This window comes from Falco rusticolus, chromosome 11 (assembly GCF_015220075.1).
Source record: "Falco rusticolus isolate bFalRus1 chromosome 11, bFalRus1.pri, whole genome shotgun sequence".
Lineage (NCBI taxonomy): Eukaryota > Metazoa > Chordata > Aves > Falconiformes > Falconidae > Falco > Falco rusticolus.
The window spans coordinates 27,909,049-27,929,531 of NC_051197.1; the positions used below are offsets into that span (position 1 = coordinate 27,909,049).

A 20,483-nucleotide genomic window follows, 5' to 3' on the forward strand; every position below is an offset into this window, starting at 1 on the left:
ATAAGGAAAGGAGCAGCCAGACACGCAAGCAGGGGACAAGGTATCCCACAGCCTCTTAAAATTTTGATCGTGTCCACATACACACGTACGTGTGCCGAGCCGTAATCGCAAGTTGCCCACCCATTTCCCATCTTTTCCACTACTGCTTTTTCTGCTTGCAAAGGTACCAAAAGTTGGTTTAAACTCTTCAATGTGGAACAACGACCTGTCCTCCCCGAGATAACATATCCTTGTGGGCAGGAGACGCTTGCCTGCCTTTTTAATAGTTTATGGCACGGAATCTGTGCAAAGGAAGGATACTTGGAAATAACAGGAAGCTCCAGCTGTGCTATCCATACAAATATTCTGGACATTCATACATCTGAGCTTGTAAGAGGAGGTATTTTCACCTCTGTATTAATGCACAGCACTCCCAGCAATAGAGCAGCTGCATACACAACTGCTGATAAGCTCCATGCCCTCTCCTCTGCTCTACCCACTTCCCCCCACATAAACACTTTTTTAAAAAAAAAATAAAAAATCCTAAGCTAAAACTGTTCAGCTCTAAAGAAGGAGTTGTGGGGACAAGCTACGGACAATCCTAATTAAACTTCCTGCTCCTGGAAAGTGAACTTTGAGCAGTAACCTATACTCACAGTGACCTTCTGGGTAATCTAAGCTACTGCCAGATCTATGCAGGTTCCCTAAAATCAAAACAAACCAAAAAAAAAACCCACCAAGAAAAGCTCTACTATGACCCAGACAATGCTAAATCAGAGCAAAGCAAGTGCCTGGGCTCTGCTCTGTATTAATCTGAACTGGTAAAGGTACCTGGTTATTCAAGCATACAAGCAGAGATGTAGAGCCAAGTTCACAGGATATTTACACAAAGATGGAGTAGACATTAAGTCTCCCACATAGGATAGCACACCCAGATCAGGGCTACATCCTGCCCTGGTTTCCCAAAGATCACCAGAAGCAGTTCACCATATGGCCTTCCACATATGGAAGACACATACAGCCCAGCAAAAGGATTACCAACACGTCAGATACTAAACAAGCCCATCTTAGAGTAAGATACGTGACAATTTTTAGCATCAGAGGGAAAGTGGTTACTGTTTAAGAAAAGGACATTCCGGATCATTATAGAGCTACAAGATTTTTTTTGCTATACAAAAGGAATAGGCAGCACATAATCTACATACGACTATAAGGGAGCTACGTTTCTTCTGAAGATAAAAACCTTTGTCTGGCATATTCAGGTTGACCCTATAAATAGTCCACGCAAAAGATAAGCATTTGTAACTGGATCTAGACAACACCTAAACGAAGAAAAGGTCTTGCAGACATTAGGTTAGCTACAGAAATTCAGCACAAGGACTTGCCAGTATGCACCGGATGTTTAGAATACAGATAAAGCCACGTTAATAGCACACATGAATTATTTGACCTTGTATGTTATTGATGCTGCTTCACATCATCCAAATGCTCTCACTGTTGATCTACCCAAGAACAGGCACCAGCACTACAGCAAGATGAAGGCCAAGGTCAAAAGTGGAAGTACAGCCAGTGGTAAGGATGAAGGCTGTACGGAGGTTTCCCAGACTCAGTAACTCAGATCAACTCACAAGACCACTAAAAAGATTCCTGCTTCCCTTTGAGCTTTTAGCTTAAAAAAACTCTAGCATGCACATCTATCAGGAAAAAAAAGAAATATTTTTCAGGTCAGCAATACACAAAGCGGCACATTCCCCAAAATACATATTGCTTACAATATTAGTATTTGGGGGTAGGGGTGTGTGTGTGGAGTTTGTAGAGATCAACAGGCTTTTATGGCCAAAGGAGAACAAGGTATCTTTTCTCACATAAGACTTGTGCTAGAAGGAAGTGAGACTACTGCGTAGTCACAGTAGAACACATAAGCAGCATTGGTACAATAGGAGAGTCAGGGACTTTGCTCAAACAGCTACAACAAACTAGCCCTGCCTGGGTGGCCAACCAAGATGGCTTGGTTCCATATACACCCAGAGAAGGGGAGACACTATACGTATATTATTAGACTAACACATTCATATGGAGCACTCTCACCTCAGTAGAAAGTATGTGTTTGCTTACAAGACTGGAAGCTAAGAATATTTTTCACATTACTCTTTAAACCCAATATCTAGCCACAAATACACTCATGCATGCAGTCTGTATTTCTGTACTGATTTCACCCTGAAATAATCCATGTGCTGGGTATAAGATGTAGTCATGAATACCACTGTTACCAGGGTAGGCTTTTTGTGGGTTTTGTTTTAAAAAAACCTCCTCAAAAGCATCACTTGACCCAAATACTGTGGGGAGCACACACACAGCTAGGCTAGAAGCTAGGTCAGAGTACGGCGCTCAGCCTTAAAGAACAAAAAAAACCCAGAGTACAAAAGTACAACCGGTCAACAGCTGCACTAGCAAGCTGAAGGGGTGGTACAAAGGAGGTAAGACTGGAATTCCCTAAGGCAATACTAAAGCTAAACTGAAACACACACATTAGATCTGAGCCCTCCTCAACACCATCTTGGAATGCTTTTCCCCTAGTCCTAAAACAGGACTATTTACCACATAGGTAAATAGTGGTGAGAAGCTAACAAGAGCTATCAAGGAATCGGAGATTCACATACATTCAAGATGAGAGAGACACTAATACTGGGAGGAGGATCACTTATCCTTATCTAAGGGAAGAGCATGCAGAGCTGTGCATAACCTTTTCAAAGGCTATTTTCAAGGACCAGCTGCTTCATGGCTTACAAAATATCGTAACTAAAACACATTTGAAACAAGCGAAACCAGCCCACGCAGTGCAGGTCAAGTTTGCTACAAGCTTTATGCAATATATGAAATACATGCAAAAGTATTTAAAAACTCAAACCACACTTTTAAACAGCATTACACCAAGGCAAATAGCAGCCACTGACATTTAATTATTCTCACAGGTAGACCACAGGGAAGGCTGTGAAGGTCTCATTCCAGTAAGTCTAGCCTGGCTATTCTCTTCATGATAGATGTCGAGCTAATTCACTGATTTCACACCAGTGCCTCAAAATAAAGGAGTTCTGCAGTTTTGTTTGATTTCGGCCTCGGCAGAGGGCTCTAGGTGTTTAGACAGAAGTACTAACAAGAAAACCTAAACAAGAAAATTTTGAATAATGCTGCCCTCTTGAGGGAAATTGAGCTGTATTGCCTTAGCAAAGCAATCGTCCCCACGCTGCTAGTCAGGTCACACAAAAACTCCCCAAGCTGCCCTACCGTATGGTTCAAGACGAGTAAGAGTTCTTCAGAAGCAGCAGTAGACTCACACCTAGGAATCAATTATCTGTAGATAAAATATAGTCTTGGTTAATTTTTTTTTTATAGGTATTTTAGGTACAAACAAATAGGCCACCCTGAAGGCATGAGAACTTAATGGAAATGCATAAGACTGTCCCTAGAAATAAGTTTTGTTTCCTCATGATTTAGGCCTTTTATTTTACCTAAGAGCTGGTGTTGCAAACCCCTGAGAACAGGAACCAGAATCCAGTGTTTTCTTGCTCCTGCAGATTCCTCATCAGGGGACTACACAAGCACGACCTCTCTAGCCTAAGAATCCTGCTCTTCACACGCAGTTTCCTGCAGGACAGCAAGCTTATTCTGTCAAAGTCATCTGCTGGCTGAAGTAATCCTTTGCAGCACCTATTTGAAGCTTTTGGGAATCTTTCCCCAAGAGCTGCTGTAACATCCAGGCTGTGGAGCAGAGCCTCCAACCAGCCGTTATAAGAAAGCAGATCCCAAGTCACATGAATTTACTTTGAATCTTCATAGCATCACCAAAACAACCCCAAAAGGTAAGCCACACCCCAGAATTCTCAGAGAAGTTAGAAGGAGGAATGCTTGGCTTCCAGTCAAGCTAGGATATAGGCTAGACTGACATGAGAAGCAAGGATATCTCAAGAAAGCTCGGGGAGAACCCTACACAAGCCTTGCCATCTGTCTTCAAGGATTTCATAGTATTGTCAGTCTGGAAATACCAAAAAACTAGTTACAGCATTTCACACAGACACGTTGAATAATGAACATCCTTGAACAGACATGATGTTCATTAGCAAGTACTGCCAATGAGAAGCAACATCTTCTGGCAGATAGCATCTGTGTCACACTAAAATCCACACTAAGGCAAAGAGAGTGGAGCACACCTGCACATGAAGAACATAATGCTTTAACACACAGCACAGAATGAGAGACTCATTAAAAAACTCACTTTCAAAGCACAATGCCCAAGACATCACTAGCTATTCCATATGTGGCCTAGTGCATGAAATCCATAAAGAATTTTTCTGTGCCTTGCATGTACTCAACATCTTCAGCTGTTGCAAAAATCATTTACCTTAACAGTTAAACTTTTGCTGGTCTCTACACCAGATGCTGCTGCACAGCACTGCAGGAGCGTGGGGATGAAGAGTATACTCGCCTAAAAACACAAAGTTGTGCTACATACACATACCTATCACACAGATTATATTTGGTGGAAATGGAAAAACTGTATGAGAAACTTAGTGCTAGGTTAAGATCTGCAGATTATCTCACATTCTACAATGATAAGAAAAAAAAAATCAAAGCAAAACATTAGAAGAGTCTGATGCCTCATTAAGAGCTTTAGAAGCACTGATCATCTGCTGTTCCTGACTGACTTGCTAGCACCCCTAGCTAAGAAGAGAAGTTGAAGAATTAAGCAAAGCCAGAAAGATATTATCTATACAGACTTGAATCCTCCTCCCCTTGTTATAAAAACCTTCCAGCAGTACACATTCCCCCAAAAGTACAAAGCAAAATTTTTAAATTGGAATGTCATGCCAAATCAGCTGCAAGTGGGGAGGGAAAACACAGAAGAGGAGTAGGGTTAAACATGCTTAAATCAACTATTTTAAAAATTCTTATTTTATTTTTTGAAATAATTAAAAGCACTGTGGCAAACCAAGTGTCATCACAAGTAAGGTACAAAAATAATCATCTACGTTAATTTTTTATAGGATTAAGCACCCAAACACAGACTAACACACACAGATGAGGATTCAATACCCCACAGAGCAAAAATAACAAAGTTCAAGCATCTAGAGCTACTGTACTGTTTTAACTGAAGTGAGAGTCCTCAGCATTTAGGGTCACCAATATTCATGATGAGTGGAGGCATTCACATGAATGCTACTGCTCCATCAGGATTTAACCTTAATTGAGTAACGGTAGTGGAACATCACCTATTACTGACTAATTCTGAACAGTGTATCCATCTAGGCCAGACCAAAGCACCAGGTCTTCCCAGATCAAAGTTTGCAGAACTGGTTCTACAAAAAACAGGATTCTAAGTGTCAAGCAATTTCGTGTTAGCAAGACTTGCATTATTACCAATAAATGAGATACCGACTGAAAGAATACAAACAGGCTAAATCAAGTGTTTTCTTATCCACATTAGAAAGCTCATGACATCAGGATCTGTCTAAATGTGATCCGACATGGTTTTTGAGAAAGCTGGCTTTTGCCTGGAATAATTATCCAAAGCACAAGATCAGATAGGAGGATAAACATAATGAAAGTAAAGACAGGTCTAAGAACTACTTCCAGGAGACTGGACTCTAAGCAGCCACTTCTTCAGTTCAGCAATTTTATCTTCTCTTGAGGCTGCATAACTCTTTGCTGTCTTAATGAGAGAGTCATGATGCTTTTCCAACGCAGCCTTCAGGTTTAGGTATATTTCCTAGAAAGAGATAAAGGAGGAAAAAAAACAAACTAAAAATCCATCAGCAAAGTTAACGTTTATGCTTTAGAAGGATTTAACTAATAGTGATCTGGTGGTCTCAAGATATTTCAAAGGTACCTCATTCCTGGCTTCAGAAGCAGCATTCACAGAACACAGGGAAGTTACAAAGCACCAGAAGATTAAGAGCAGCCACAAGAAAACACCAACATTATGGTTCTGTTGCAATGCTGGTGGTTCCAATACTAAGATGGTCAAACGACCAGCACTAGCCCTGTATTCACACTACTGCTGCCTCATTTCTGTGTTAGCCTGCGCCACCCAGGTTTCTGCCACTGACTGCCCAGTATAGACAGTACTTCAGTAATGAATAGACAGGATGAGATGGTACAGGCAGAGCGTTATTCCCTACTCCCAACCCATCAGGATTTCTGCCTCTTTCCAAAGCTAAGCTGGACAGTCATCTTCCTGAAATCCTAGGAAGAAAGTGTTTGTGACATGGCAAGTGGCCCTGTATCCGAGGGAAACTGTTGAGATCACCACCGTACTGCCCACCACTAAAACGTGAATGTAAAGCCTCACAGGTCAGGTCCCAGGGGCCAAACAAAACAAGAAAACCCCACTACTTCGACCTGGAACTACCACAATACAAAACCAGATAGCATGGAACTAACATAGTATCTGCTACAGGCACAGGTGGGAAGAAAAGTTTAATTTCACATCCCAAAATACTGGGCAATCACACCGTTCCAGAGCCTTTTCTCTCAGGACTGCAAAGCCCACTTCTCCTGTAGGCCATCTATACAGACTGCAGAGATGAAAACAAGATCTAGCAACCCAGTGGAACCACAAGAAGGAAGCACTCACCCCAGCAACTATCCAGCCGAACCACCACCTACCCAGCCTACTTGGTTTTAGGGCCAATACGTGTTCTTTTATCTACACAGCCCAAGTTAACAAACAGGTTTGCTTTGAGTATTCTTAAAATGGGATTCCTTTAGGAAAAACACGTCACCTTGGCTTTCATTTCTTCTTTTTCAGCATTCTCATTCAGCTGCTGAATTTTGAACCTTGTCTGTTGGATTTCCTTGTGAATGGCCATCACTTTATCATATACAACACCCCTCTTCTCCTGAACTCTGTTACAATATCTAAAGGTGGGAGAAAAACAAGTTAGTACTGAGCCATTTGACTAATCCCAGATTAAATTTAACTCCACCACAAGCAAAGCTTGCCTTTTACAAGCATGAAACTAGCAGCTTCTAGAAGCGATACTGTATAGAATTCACTTGCTTGGAAGTTTGTCCAGTTCTTAACCTAGAACAACTTGGGTACAAGAAATTAAATTTGAAGTGGAGTTAGGAGGAGCATGTTGAAGATCCTCAGTTGCTGCTAATCAAGGCAACTGAAGTGGCTCCAGTGGAACCAGCCCAACAGACAGCTAGACACTGCATCTTCCTGCCTTTGAGTAACACGCTACAGGTGTCAGCGGAGAGCCCTGCCTGAAGACCAGCCTCCGGACCAGGTTAAAAGCAACATAGCTGCACTTGATGTTTCAGCATAATTGAAAGTCACATGTTATCCTTAGCCCCAGATCCCCACCCACCAAGTTAAAGCTCTAATCCCATACATCTATGTATGTTATCTGCAGCTTCTAGTCGATCATTTCACTTCATCCCAAACAAAGACCAAATAACATTTCCCCAGCTTGCAGGTAAATTCAGATATCCCCAGCTGTGAGCTGCCATGTAATCAGCAAAGGGTTAGTGTGGGAACAGATCTACTCCTGACTTCAAGGGCAAAACCACACCTACCAGTTTATAATAAGCATTTGTACGATAATTACAGTTGGAACTGTAGCAGCTGCTTTCTCTAAATGGCTGAAATGACTCATACGTAGCAAAAGCCTACTTACATCTTCCTTCCTCAAGAGAACAGTCAGGACACATTCTCTTATTCACCAGCAAAAATGCTTGTTTTCAAACAAAGGTTGCCTCCTCTTCCCCCTTGCCTATCAAAGCATCTAATTTTATCACTCAAAGGAAATAGCTACACCATTAAAAACAGATAAATCGGCAGCAACTCTTAACATAAAGGAGCATTAGATTGTACTATTTGGAAGGAAAAGTAGCTTTTAATTAATATCCTTTAGCTGGTACAATACCCTGCATGAGGAGCAAAGGAAGCCTGGGAATCTTGCTGCCATTCCAGGCACCACACAAGCCTTATCAGCACGACTAGATCTTCGTTGCTCTCTCAGCTAAGTAAAAAAGCTCTCTTTCATCACAGTTAACCCACCAATAGTTTTCCATATTCCCTTTCCTATCCATGTACAAAAGAAGTTATATAATAAGCATTCTCTATAACTGTTCAGCGTTTCTAATCTCACAGTGAAGCCACGACCATACAACACTGCCGTTTGCTGCTGCAGAAGCGACTGCTGGGCTGTAAACACTGCCCTGGAGTTTGCCTTTAGCATATGGTAGGAAGGAAGATGGGCTAAGAGGCTTTGATCAAATGACACTTTTCCTTTTGTTTTAGAAGCATCATGTCAGGATAATACTCCTCTGAGATACGAGCCCCATTTCCCCATGGGTCTTGAACATCTTTGATAATGAGCAAAAGTGGCAAGGGAAATTATGAAAAATTCATGAAAGGCAAATGGGGCTTTGTTGAAGTCTGATAACTTGGAAAATTATCCCAATGTGACATTCTCTTTAAGAAGATAAAAGAATCAAGAATAAGCATTATAAATTAAATTAGTGCTCCAATAAAAGAACTGCTGTCAAGTCACATTGCAATTATTGATTTGAGACCCCAAGTCCCTGCCTGCAGCATTACTGGTCTCCGTACAAAGCTATCCCACATCGCTCATTTTCTTCTTACTGCTAAGCTACATGTTTGTACCAGACACGAACTTTGGTAGCACATAACAAAAACATAAAGTAGCATCAGGCAGAAGTGTCGATGCATCCATACTCAAACACAGAGTGCTTATGTTGCTCAGCATCTTCACGCTTCTTTGTTATCTTCATTTCAGCTGTAGATAGCTTCTCACGTTTTGCAGTGACCAGTCTCTTTAAGGATATTTCTTCTGTCTTCCACTTTTTCAGCTCTATCTGAGCACTCTCAATCTGGTCTTCCAGATTTCTGACCTAGAGTACACAAGTATTGAAATTAAATGGGGGAAGAATAATCAAAACAGCACACCCTGTTAGTTTACTAAGACTAGAACTAGCTTCCTGCTTTTTGAAGATCAAATTGCTAAATAAGTCTTCTGGTTAAATCCCAGTTTCCTGGTCTTTATCCAATTTTAATATATCCAAACAGACAAGATCACATCACTTAGAAAGATCTGCAGAAGTTACTATGAATTCTGCTATAGATCTTAACCAAGAGCAATTTGAACATATGCTATACAAATACCCAAAAAGACTGCATACCATTTTTCAAGTGTTCCTAACAATTGCTTTCTCCCGGAACTGGGTAGCAAAGAGCAAAGTACTGTATTGTGACAGACATTTCATCAGGGAAAGGCTTGCTTTCGTAGTATTAATAAAGTTAAAGGCATTTAAGGCATGACTCTTCCTGAAGTAGTGATTTTTTTTACTCTTAGTTTCTGCTCTCTAAGCAGAAGAAACTGGATCTCACTTTTCTTCTTCCGTCGTTTCCTACCAACAACCCCAAGACAGTTCAAATTATTTTAGGTCAGGTTTCTATGGCAACAAAGGCTTTGACTATTAAAAGTGGTCAATAGTACATAATCTAGTGGCAGACAACAAAGCAGCAGCTATGTTTTACTTATGTTTTTACAAAGGAGATTTAGAAGTTATCTAAATTCTTTCTTTTTGGGGAAGAGAAGAGATGGGAACTTTCAAAACACAGACATTTACTGATGATCACCTATCTTGCTTAGACATTAAATTCTCCCTAACCAGATAAAATTAGGATAATACAAACCTCTGATAATACACTGGCCAGTCTCTCCACATTTGCTCCTTGTCTTTCTATCTTCTTTTGATACAACTGCACCTCCATTTGACATGATGGCAGAATCTCAACTAGGTCTCTATAAGCTTCGTATTTCTCAGTAACTTCTTGCTTTAAAGAAAAAAGCCTTGTTAATAAAACAGACTAGAAGTTCAGCAGTTGTTTTGTGTAAGTATTACTGCATATCGACTTTTGTACCCATTCCCTCATTGCTTAACGTACACTAGACTGAATATTTAGTAGTTACTGAAATGAGATCTTAAGTTTGTAAAAATAATGTGTTTGCTTGGAAAGCACAGGAAAAGCGACATGCAAGTGTCTTACACTGAACTAACCGGCTTGTTACAAGAGCTTTCAGGACAGAAAAGTAGTACAGTGAAGAAATTCTATGCTGGTAAAATAGGAGTTACATAAAGCATCATAAAAACAGATGTCGAATTACAGCACTAAAGTTTACACCTTTGGAACAAAAATACCTAAGGAGACAAAATTATGCAAGCTTCAGTGACGTACAAGCAATCATGAACTACAGACATTTAAAGACTGGACATCACTATTAAAAAAAACTAGGAAGGGATCTCAGTGTTCAGCATACTAGTGGCGACAGCCATCAATTCCAGAAACAGTGAATGGCAGCAAAGACACCAAGCAGCGTGTATTCTAAATCCAAAGACATTTGTGAGCTGCCAAAAATACTGTAAACTCCTGACACCAAACAGCCAGAAAGGTATAGTATAGATCCAAGAGTTCTACACCTAGCTTCACAAGTAAACAGTCACTCATTGAGGACAGAGCAGCAGTGACTGCAACCCTGCTTTTCAAAAAAAAAAAAGAAAATCCGCCAACAAAAAAGCAAAAATAAACATTCCCACAGCCAACTTTCAGGTTTCTCTGAACTTGTGATTTCATTTCAGTCTGACCACTGTTCTGTTGGGTTTTGACTAGAAGCATAAGTCATTCAAGAAACAGTTCTAGATGACAACAGTCCAGTAAAGCATGTGCTTTTTCTAATAGAATACCTCCTTGTGTGGACAGAGGAAAACCTCACCTTGGACTTCTTGAGTTTCTTAACAGTCTCTTTCATCTGTTCTTTGTAATTTTTCAGTTCTTCTGGACTCTCCACAATTTTTGATTTCAGCTGCTCTTGTTCTTCTTTCAAAGAAGCCATTGTCACTTTAAGCTCATTCTAGTTAAGACAAACACACTTTCAATATTAGCAATTAGGTGAACAAAGAGCTGTGAAGCATGGTTTGCCAGGATCTCACAGCTAGACAGGGTCTTATCTCCATCTTAAGTGTTTCCTCATTAGGAAGTTTGTTTTAAGAAGAAATTCCTCCAAACAGTGTTAACATTCCCAAAGCAGTTAACAATCCATTTTGCTCCTTGAACATGCTGACAGATGTGCAACACTTAGTCACAAGAACAGCATTTAACCAGCATTCCACAAAAAGCTTGCCAGCTAACACATATTACTAGCGCCTCTCCTTCAGAATCCCTCACCTAGGGCAACCGAGGAAGTCACTGCAGGGTTTCAGAGCCAGCTGTATCAGCCTGAGAGAAGAGCAACAAGCTTCCTGTGCAACCTCTCAAAAGCCTCCCGTTTTGTCCCCACCACATCAGTGGCTGCCTCATTTGCCGTTCTATGCACTTAAGGTAAGCCCATAGCATCTCAGAAATCCCCATTCCTTGCCCTTTAACAGATCAGTTTCCCAAACACAGACAGAGCTTTACATTATAGAGATGTGTATTTAAAGTTAACAATAAAACAAGCTACTTCAGTAGCTTTTCCCATGGAGGGAAAAAACTTAAATCAGTTTAAAAAAAAAACCAACACAAACTAACAATCACCACCTCGATGTTACCTAGCTCCAAGAATAATTTGATTCTAGAAAGAGAGATGATCTATTAGTTAATCCAAGATGCAAGCTATGGCCTAGATAGAGGTGTACTTACCAGTTTTCGGGTGCCCTCTGCAGCATCCAACTTCTTTTGCGAAATAGTTTCTTGCAAAGCTGCCTAAACAAAGCAACAAGCTTTAAATAAGCATCTCTACAACTGCTGCCTCCTCTACCTTTCTATCATAGATCTGTCTACAAGAGAAATCCCATTTACGGTTTCTTTGGAGTGCCATAACTAGCAGACAAAATTGCAGTCTAAGACGTAAAAGGCAGGGAAGAACACCACTGTTGCAAAAGCCACTGGGAGCACTAGGGATGCAACCAGCAGCTAGCTAGGAACAGGGATAAGAGACTACCTCTATTCTTACTGACCCTGGCAGCATTATACACACAACCTTCTTCACCAGAGGTACTGTTCTTAAGAAAAAAAAAGTAAGTTAATACAAGTTTCCCAGCAATATAGAAGTCAAACACATGATTAATAATATTGAGACTTGACAACATAAAAAATACTGTGGTTGGGGTTTTTTTTTTTTTACTGAAGCAGCTGAAAAGGTTACCTGTGAGACCTTAGGGATAAGCTGCCATTGCTGGGAAGTTACCCCTGCCATCAGCCCTACTCTTTTTACCAGGCATTCCCTTGGATGACCCTTCTCAGGCCTTATTTCCTGCCACGGCGCACCTCCAGTTCCAATTCAGATGGAAAACAAAAGCGAAATACACCTGTGTTACTGTACACAAGTATGATGTTTATCTCCCAATTATGCAGTAAGGCATTTCACAAAGAGCCCAATACACTTTTGTATTCCCCAAGTCTGATTTCAAGTATGTTTCAACATTCTTTACAGTGAAATGACGAGGTGGTATAGGAATTACATAAGACACTGTGTTGCAGTGACCTTTGTTTTAAACAAGGAAGTTCCCTTTATCCTTTGTAGAAGGAGGGGAAGGGGAGCTAAATCAACGGCAGTAAGGAACACCCATGATCAGAAGTTATAGCAGCATTTCAGGGAAATTTATAACAAGATCATACTTGTTTCCGACGATATTCTTGCCTCAGTAGTTGCTCCAGTTCTCGAATGTTATCTGTCAGTTGCTGGACCTCAGCTTGATGTTCAACTGGAACAGTGCTAAGTGAAAAATAAAATATATTGGACAGTTTCAGCATCATTATAGACAGGTAAATAAAACTCTCCCTCCAAAGAATTTACAAACAATAACTTTAGACATTTTACATAAACAATAAATTTAGTATTATTTAGTATTAGACAGTCTCAAATTAATACATCTTTGTTTCCTTTGCTTGTAAGATTTTGGAGCTGAAGCATAATCTAAAGAGCTATTTTGGCAATAAGTGGCACAAGCATGACAGAGGACTAAGTTTAAAGATAATGTTAAGCAAAGCACGAAGAACAACACTTCTACCAATTTTTTGGGCTATTTTAATGTATGAAATTTGCATAATACTACCTACCATAGAAACAGCTTGTATTAGGGTAGAGCTATAGATAGCTAGAGAACCACCTGTCTAGCACTTACCCAGAGCAGCTATCAGGGAAAAAGAAAAAAAAAAAAACAAAAACAAACTACTCTGTTTTGAAAGCTATCTTGGAAACCAGCTATCTCTTCACCCTACTATCCACAAGCAAAACCAAAACTTAAAGGTGCAGATGCAGGCAGTAGAACTACATGGCCTGAAAGACAGAACAGGGCAAACATGACAAATAACTACAGAAGACAACTTTACGCATTTATTAAGTTAAAGATGGGCTTCTTATGGCTATCAAAGAGAGAAAGACCTACCACCAGAAAATGACTATAACCGCAAAAAGTTTCACCATAGCCCCCAACATACAAAATACAGTATCTTCTCAAAGCAACCACATACTCCTGAAATCACATTTCTATTTTCTGCCAGCAACTCTTCTAGCCCAATGCCAGCACAGCTACTTGTGCAACTCTGAGCACAACACAACAGCAACATCTCCGTTTTCTGACTTATTTCCCAGGGAGGCTAACCATCAACAAACACAGACAAGGGTCAAAGGAGAAGTCAAGTCTGCTCAAAAGTTCCTACAGTAGTTATCCAACACTTCTATCAAATCACACAGCTGAACTACTCAGTTCCTGTTTAAGCATCCCATATAGAATCACAGAATCATTTAGGCTGGAAAAGACTATAAAAGAGGCATCCAACAGTCAAACCAGCACTGCCAAGCCCACCACTAAACTGTGTCCCTAAGTGCCACATCCACACATCATTCAAAGACTTCCAGGGATGGCGACTCAGCCACGTCCCTGGCAGCCCGTTCCAGTGCTTGACCACCCTTGTCAGCGAAGGAATTTTCCAAACTAAACTTCCCTTCGTGCAACTCAAGGCCATTTCCTCTTACCCTATGGCTTGTTACCTGGGAGAAGAGACCGACCCCCACCTGGCTACACCCTCCTGTCAGGCAGCTGTAGGGAGTGATAAGGTCCCCCCTGAGCCCCCTCCTCTCCAGGCTGAACCCCCCCAGCCGCCCCCCCCAGCCTGGTGCCCCGGCCCCTTCCCCAGCCCCTGCCCGGCTCTGGACACGCTCCAGCCCCTCAATGTCCCTCTTGTCGTGAGGGGCCCGACACTGACCCCAGGGTTCGAGGTGCCGCCTCCCCAGTGCCGAGTGCGGGGGGCCGGTCACAGCCCCGCTCCTGCTGGCCACGCTGTTTCTGGTACAAGCCAGGACGCTGTTGGCCTTCTTGGCCACCTGGGCACACTACCAGCGTTCAGCCAGCTGCTGACCAACACCCCCAGGCCCTTCTCCGCCAGGCAGCTTTCCAGACACTCTTCCCCAAGCCTGCAGGGTGGCATGGGGTGGTTGTGACCCAAGTGCAGGACTCTGCACTGAGCCTTGTTGAACCTCCTACAGTTGGCCTGGGCCCATCATCAACCCAGACTGTCCAGATAGTTTGCAGTGAACAGCAAAGTAATGCATGTCACCGTGCTTACTCCTCATACTCACTTCAGTTTCTCCAGCTTTACTACTGCCTCCCGATTTGCAGTCTCCAGTTGCTGGTGTTTCTCCATAGCCGATTTCTGTAAATTAAATATTCCAAGGGATTTTTTTTTTTATTTTAGAGGAATATGGTTTCTCTCTGAGCTTCTGTTGGAGCCCTGCTCATCATTACTGCATGTGAAATGCAATGCACCATCTCCAAACTACTGAGACATTCAGAAGAGAAGCCACCTGCAGTTCTAGCTTCAGCCCACCAACTGTCGCCTCTGTCTTTCCCTAAAACAACGTGAGGTGTCAAACCTTCGCTTATCAGGCTAAGCTACCCTTCAGACAACAGCCCAAGTAACAACTTGGGTCATGGTCAAAAAGAAACCTTTACAATACTGACAAGCTCATCCACTCTTCCAAGCCAACCTGTTTCCTTAAGGGCTTTGCAAAGCCTTTTCATAAACCATTTACAGTAGCTGTGTATGCTTAGAACATGCAATACAATTATACAAGTTTTCCATACTATTAAACTGATACCTTCCTGTATTATTTGGCCACATTTAAGATTCCCATGTGTTACGTAAACATGCAGTTAAAACCCCACAACTTTGATGTTCCCAGCTCTAGGCTGACATTAATTACATCCAAGTCTAAGTTATCTGGAGCAATATGGCACCCAATCTTACATAGTTCAGTTGTAAGTCCAAGTAGACCTCACGTCGGAATTCTCTGAAGTTTACAAAGTTGAGAAGGCCACTCAAGAAGCGAGCTGTCCTCTTTGTTTCTGAAACAGGAATTGCAAGCCATCACTGCTCTGGTTTCTGCATGCATTGCAATTGCTTAGAGCAAAATGTAATTCAGAGAAGAGACGGAAATCACAAAACAAAAGAATCCAAATCAGTTCTTCCTCTGCTCACCTTGCAAACATTTCACAGACTACATAAAAACTAGCACCAAGGTGTGAACTTACAATGTCAGCAATTCTATGCAATTTAACAAATGAAAATGGCACCTAGGAGAAAGGGTATTAATATACAGCCTCCCTTTAAAGCAGAAGTCAGGGAGAAAGTGTCAAACTTCAACTACAATTCTGAAGACAGAACCTCACTGTAACTATCAAGCTAACTGAAGACATCACTTTGAACTGTAGGGACTTTTTGGCTCTATTCCAAGCAAACTCTGTGAAAGATTATTATAAAGTCCTGGAATGCCTGAGACAAGACAGAGTCAGAAGTGAAAGAGCTCTTCAGAACAGCTTTGTCCAAGTTTCTGTGTTGTTCCAGAATCACCACAGCTGGGTATTGAAAAGGGGAAACCAAAAATTCAATTGCTTCCTACACAGGCATCAGTACAAGAAATCCCATAGCATTCCAGAGTTGCCAGGATCATCTTCATGACCATGTATTCTTACATCATTTCAAGTATGTCACAGTCCACTCTCTAGACCAGCAACAAAAGTCCCCCCAGTTATTTAACTGGATTAGCCTACATAAGGAATAAGGAGAACTGCTCATTAGAACCAGTTTGTCTAAGGGCCACAGCAAGAGTCAGAAGAGTAGCTAGGAGCCAGGGACAATTCTCAGTGCCAGCTGCCCACCTGGATATGCTCAATGAGACAAAGTATCTGGATATCAAGCAACACCCACCACACCAGGAAATACAAGGACTAGGACACACTTGCTTACTTGGGTTTAACACATCAGCAATTTGAAAATCATTGATCCGGCACACGGGAAGTAAGCGCTCCCTGCAAGGAAAACAAAATACAATCTTAACTGCAGTGACCATTGCTCAGATTTTGTGCTATATCCATTTACTACAAAAAACACATCCTGTCCTCTCATCCCAGAGCATGCGTACAGCAAGCACAAAACAGCAAGTCTCAGGAGAATAACACAGCAGGACTCCACACACAGATCAGCATTAAAAATTTGTATTCTTACAGTATCTCACAAAGACTTAGAGAGGCAAAATACTTGCCTGTAGATCAAGATTTCACCTTCATTAGGTACCTCCTACACTTAACTGAAATAACACTTAAAGTCTAGCACTTGCCTCATTCCAACAAAGATAACGTACACAGAATTCAGACAGCAAATTTACACAACAGGTACTTAAGATTCCCTCTTCTCTGTGTAATGATGACCCTCTAGCCAGTCAAAGTATAGATCTGCGCTCCATCTTGGCGAGGCTGGATTAGTTAACACGTTAATTTTGACAAGACAGCTGCCTGCTTAGAATTTTATTCTTAATTATTGCTGCCCCCTGTTCACCTACAAATTTCACTTTGCTCAGAGTCAACAAGCAGTGGAACCACCATCAGCAAAAAGGCATAAAGCCCCATAGGTCCAGCAAATTGGACTTTTACAAGGAATAGCAACTGAACAGATGCACCATCTTCTACTTACATGTGAATATACAAGTTACAAACAGGTAGAAAGCCTTCAAATATCTGTGGATAAACTATGTCAACGTTGACCGGCATCTAAAAAGTAAAGAGAGTCAATGCATAAGTAAAGAATACTTAAAACAAAAATACATGAAAACGTTTGTTTCCACAACATAAGTCAAGTAAGTTAACCACACCAAGGATGGTCTCCCCATCCCCAGGGAACACATTAGAGCCTAAAGAATGCCATCAAGTCAATCGGCAGACTACAAGTGTCAATTTTGGCTGGTCAAAATCTAAAGAACAACAACTGAGGCAGCAACATTACAAAATCTGAAATTCAGTCTAAACCCTGGTTTCATATGTTCAAAAGTGGTGCAGAAGAACAGTCTCTGCATTACACACCTAACCACAACAAGCTCTTTCTTTAAACACCCCAAAACCGACAGGCCCAACTGGTTTATGAAGAAGTCAGAAGGAGAAGGTAGTGGTTCACTGTCACCTTTTACTGATATTTTAAACCTCATAATACAGTATCCCAGGTAATGTCACTGCCTGCGAAGAACAGAGTTATCTTGTGCACACAAGATCTTCCCTTTCAGTTTATCCAAAAATAGCATGAGACAACACTATTTATTCTCACTTTCAGGATTCAGGTCTTGCCTAACAGACAGAAGGTAAGTGTTAATCAACAAGGTATCAGTTAACCTCCAGCTCCACTTCTCCATTAACCTCATGAGATGAAAGTTAGGAGAAGTGGAGATGATCAAACACTAATAGCGACATTTCCTTCCCCCCTTCCAGACCAGTTTAACATCTAAGCAGAGACCCTCCTCCAGCCATGGCCAAAGGTGGATGCCCAAGACAACAGCACGCATTTTCAAGGGCAGAGATGGTGTCCCTTCACAGCCTCGTCCAATCCCTCCTGAACCTTACAGACACTCCTGGTACCCACAGTATCTCAGAATTCTTATTCACAGCTTAGCCGCAGGAGGAGAGGGCTCTCCACAGAGCCTGTCCTTACAGCCTACAGCAGTAAATGAGCTAGTCTTTGTGCTTACTACTACTTGTACTGAAGGGAGTCTCCCTTCCATGGGGTGGGTTGAAGAAAAGGAAGCTCTGAGGCAGCACACTCGCAAAACCACTATTTCTACAAGTGTCTTGAGCTGAAGCCAACTTCCAGAGCAGAAGCAATGATCAAACCAACTTCTGACAAAATCAGCAAGGCCTCAGCAACAGCGCACAGATGATGCTCCCAGGTTCATTTACTTCTGGTAAGTGACCCACACTGACGGTTGCACAGCAGTACTGTGCTCTCATTCCTAAGTGAACAGGCTCCTTGCCTCCCTGAACCCAAACGCAAATGCCCATGGGTATACAGCATCTCACACACAAGTTTTCCGCAAGAGAGGTGGAATTTCTAAGCACCTTTTTGTGCAATTACAACATACAAAACAGTAAGCTACTGGCCATTTCCTAAGCCACTAGGAGGAGACGCTCCAACACTACATTAGTTAGGGGCAATATTTGTTTCATTTTGCATTTTGTTACACCTGCCACTACAGACATACCATGTAGAAGTGTTCCAGGCGGATTCCATAGACTTTCTGCAGGATTCTCATGTAAATCATGTGTAAAACTTCAGGCTGCAAGAGGAAAGGACACAAATTAATATTCCGTATGATTGATTATTTGGGGCTCCCGCACTAGACCCTAAAAGTAGTGCTGCCTGTTACATGTGAAGACCAATTTCACTGAACCACCAAGACCAACAAACTTTACTTTCCAATAGTTTGCAGTTCAAGCATGACTATCTCATAATACAGTTACGAGACGGCAATCAGCTCAGACAGCTACAGTCTGAACTACCACAGCAATACATCGGTTTTCACTACATCGCTGCTCACTGAGCATTTTTGAAACCAAGTGACACCAAAAAAGGCCACAGAAACTATAATCCCATAGCAAAACGTGCCCTTCATCACATTATTAAAATGAAGGGGTGAAGAATACCCACAAGCCGAACAGTTATTCATTGGCAAGCACTAATGCAGGATCAATTCAAGTCAGTCGCATGACTGACTGAGCCGGCCACCCCCTGCACACGCCGGGCCACCTGCCCCTTGAATAGCGCATGCTGTACCACTTATCTAAAGGATGACGCACCTATATTTAGGTAAAGTCGGGAAATGTCCAAGGACCCTTATTGCAACATGATGGATGCACAGACTGCTAAGCCCTTGGCTTGGTTATCTTTAGAAGGGACATTTTGTCTTAGAGTCCTGTTGTACATGCAACGTGGCAAAGATGGAGACTAAACACAGCCGCTGAGGAATAGAGTCTGTGCAGAGACAACTCCTCAAGGACATTGCGGAGGCACGAGATATGTAAATAAATTCTCCGAATTGTAATGAATATGTAAACAATTATTTGGAAAACTAATGAATAGGCATGAGTAGCTTGTACAAAGGGAGGACTGAAAAGTCCCCTCGGTGTGCATGACTTTGGTGGAGCGATCCCCCACGCACCCAGCGCTGCCGAACAAAGATTCCTCCGCTCGCCTGCATATTGCTGACTGATTCTTCAGCTCACCCTCCAGCGGGCACAGGCGCTCACAGAGCGGCACACAGGACCGCACCGAAGCGGCGATGCGATCGCAAAGCCGCTTCTCTCGTGTAAGGGCACCGCAGGGCTGCGCTCACACCAGCGCTCGGGCCGAGGCAGGGGAGAAGGCGGCGGCGGAGGGGGGAGGGGCTGCTTTTGCACCGGCTCGGTTTAGCCGATCGATTAAGCTGTTGAAGGGACGACACTACAGCAAACACAGCGGCTGTGGTAACCCAGCCACCCCGAAACGGCGAAGGGCTGTGCGGGTTCACGCCCGGCCGCTGACGAAGGCGGCCCCTCCCCGGCCAGGCCCGAGCCCGCTCCTCCCGGGCCTCGGGGGCGCAGCGCCGCGGCCAGCCCGGTAACTCCTACGGGGCTCATCGGCCCCTGCGGGAAACCCAACCGTCTCGCCCGGTGGGCACTGCCGGGCGCCAAAGGCCATGCCAGCGGGGTAGCGGCCGCTCCAGGGCCCCCCCAGCGGGCCACGGCACCGGCGGGAGGCAACGGCCTCCCCTCACACAGGGCAGGGGCTGCCCGGCCCGGCGGAGCTGCCGGCGCCGCTCCCCCGCCGGTACAGGCCGCGGCCTCCCCCCGCCACGCTCGCACCTTGGCGCTGCCGCTGCCGAACACGTCGCCCTTGGCCAAGTTGCGAGCCTCGGCCCCCGCCAGGACGTGGCTGCGGAGGTAGCTGATGATGTCGTCGGGGCTGTAGCGGGGGAAGGTCATCATCTCCATGGCGGCGGCGAGCAACGACCCCGCGGGACCCGCGACCAACCGCCCTCAGCGCGGCCGCCACCGCCGCTGCTTGAATCTGGCGGTGCCGCCCCCGCCCCGCGCCAGCCTATCGGCGGCCGCGCCGGCGGGAAGGGGCGGGCCTTGGC

The 20,483-nt window shown here is 43.2% G+C and overlaps 1 protein-coding gene across 1 annotated transcript; it reads right to left on the reverse strand.

The window, feature by feature from the left end:
• Positions 1-4,906: 4,906 nt before the first annotated feature.
• Positions 4,907-20,420, reverse strand: NUF2 (NUF2 component of NDC80 kinetochore complex). The gene is made up of 13 exons (XM_037404377.1): positions 20,209-20,420; positions 18,570-18,644; positions 17,018-17,094; positions 16,295-16,356; positions 15,296-15,393; positions 14,628-14,701; positions 12,665-12,761; positions 11,687-11,749; positions 10,782-10,919; positions 9,704-9,844; positions 8,723-8,898; positions 6,759-6,894; positions 4,907-5,743 (listed from the first exon to the last, which is right to left on the reverse strand). The coding sequence occupies exons 1-13, from the start codon at positions 20,335-20,337 to the stop codon at positions 5,594-5,596; spliced, it is 1,416 nt and encodes a 471-aa protein (XP_037260274.1). The 5' UTR covers positions 20,338-20,420; the 3' UTR covers positions 4,907-5,593.
• Positions 20,421-20,483: the final 63 nt, after the last annotated feature.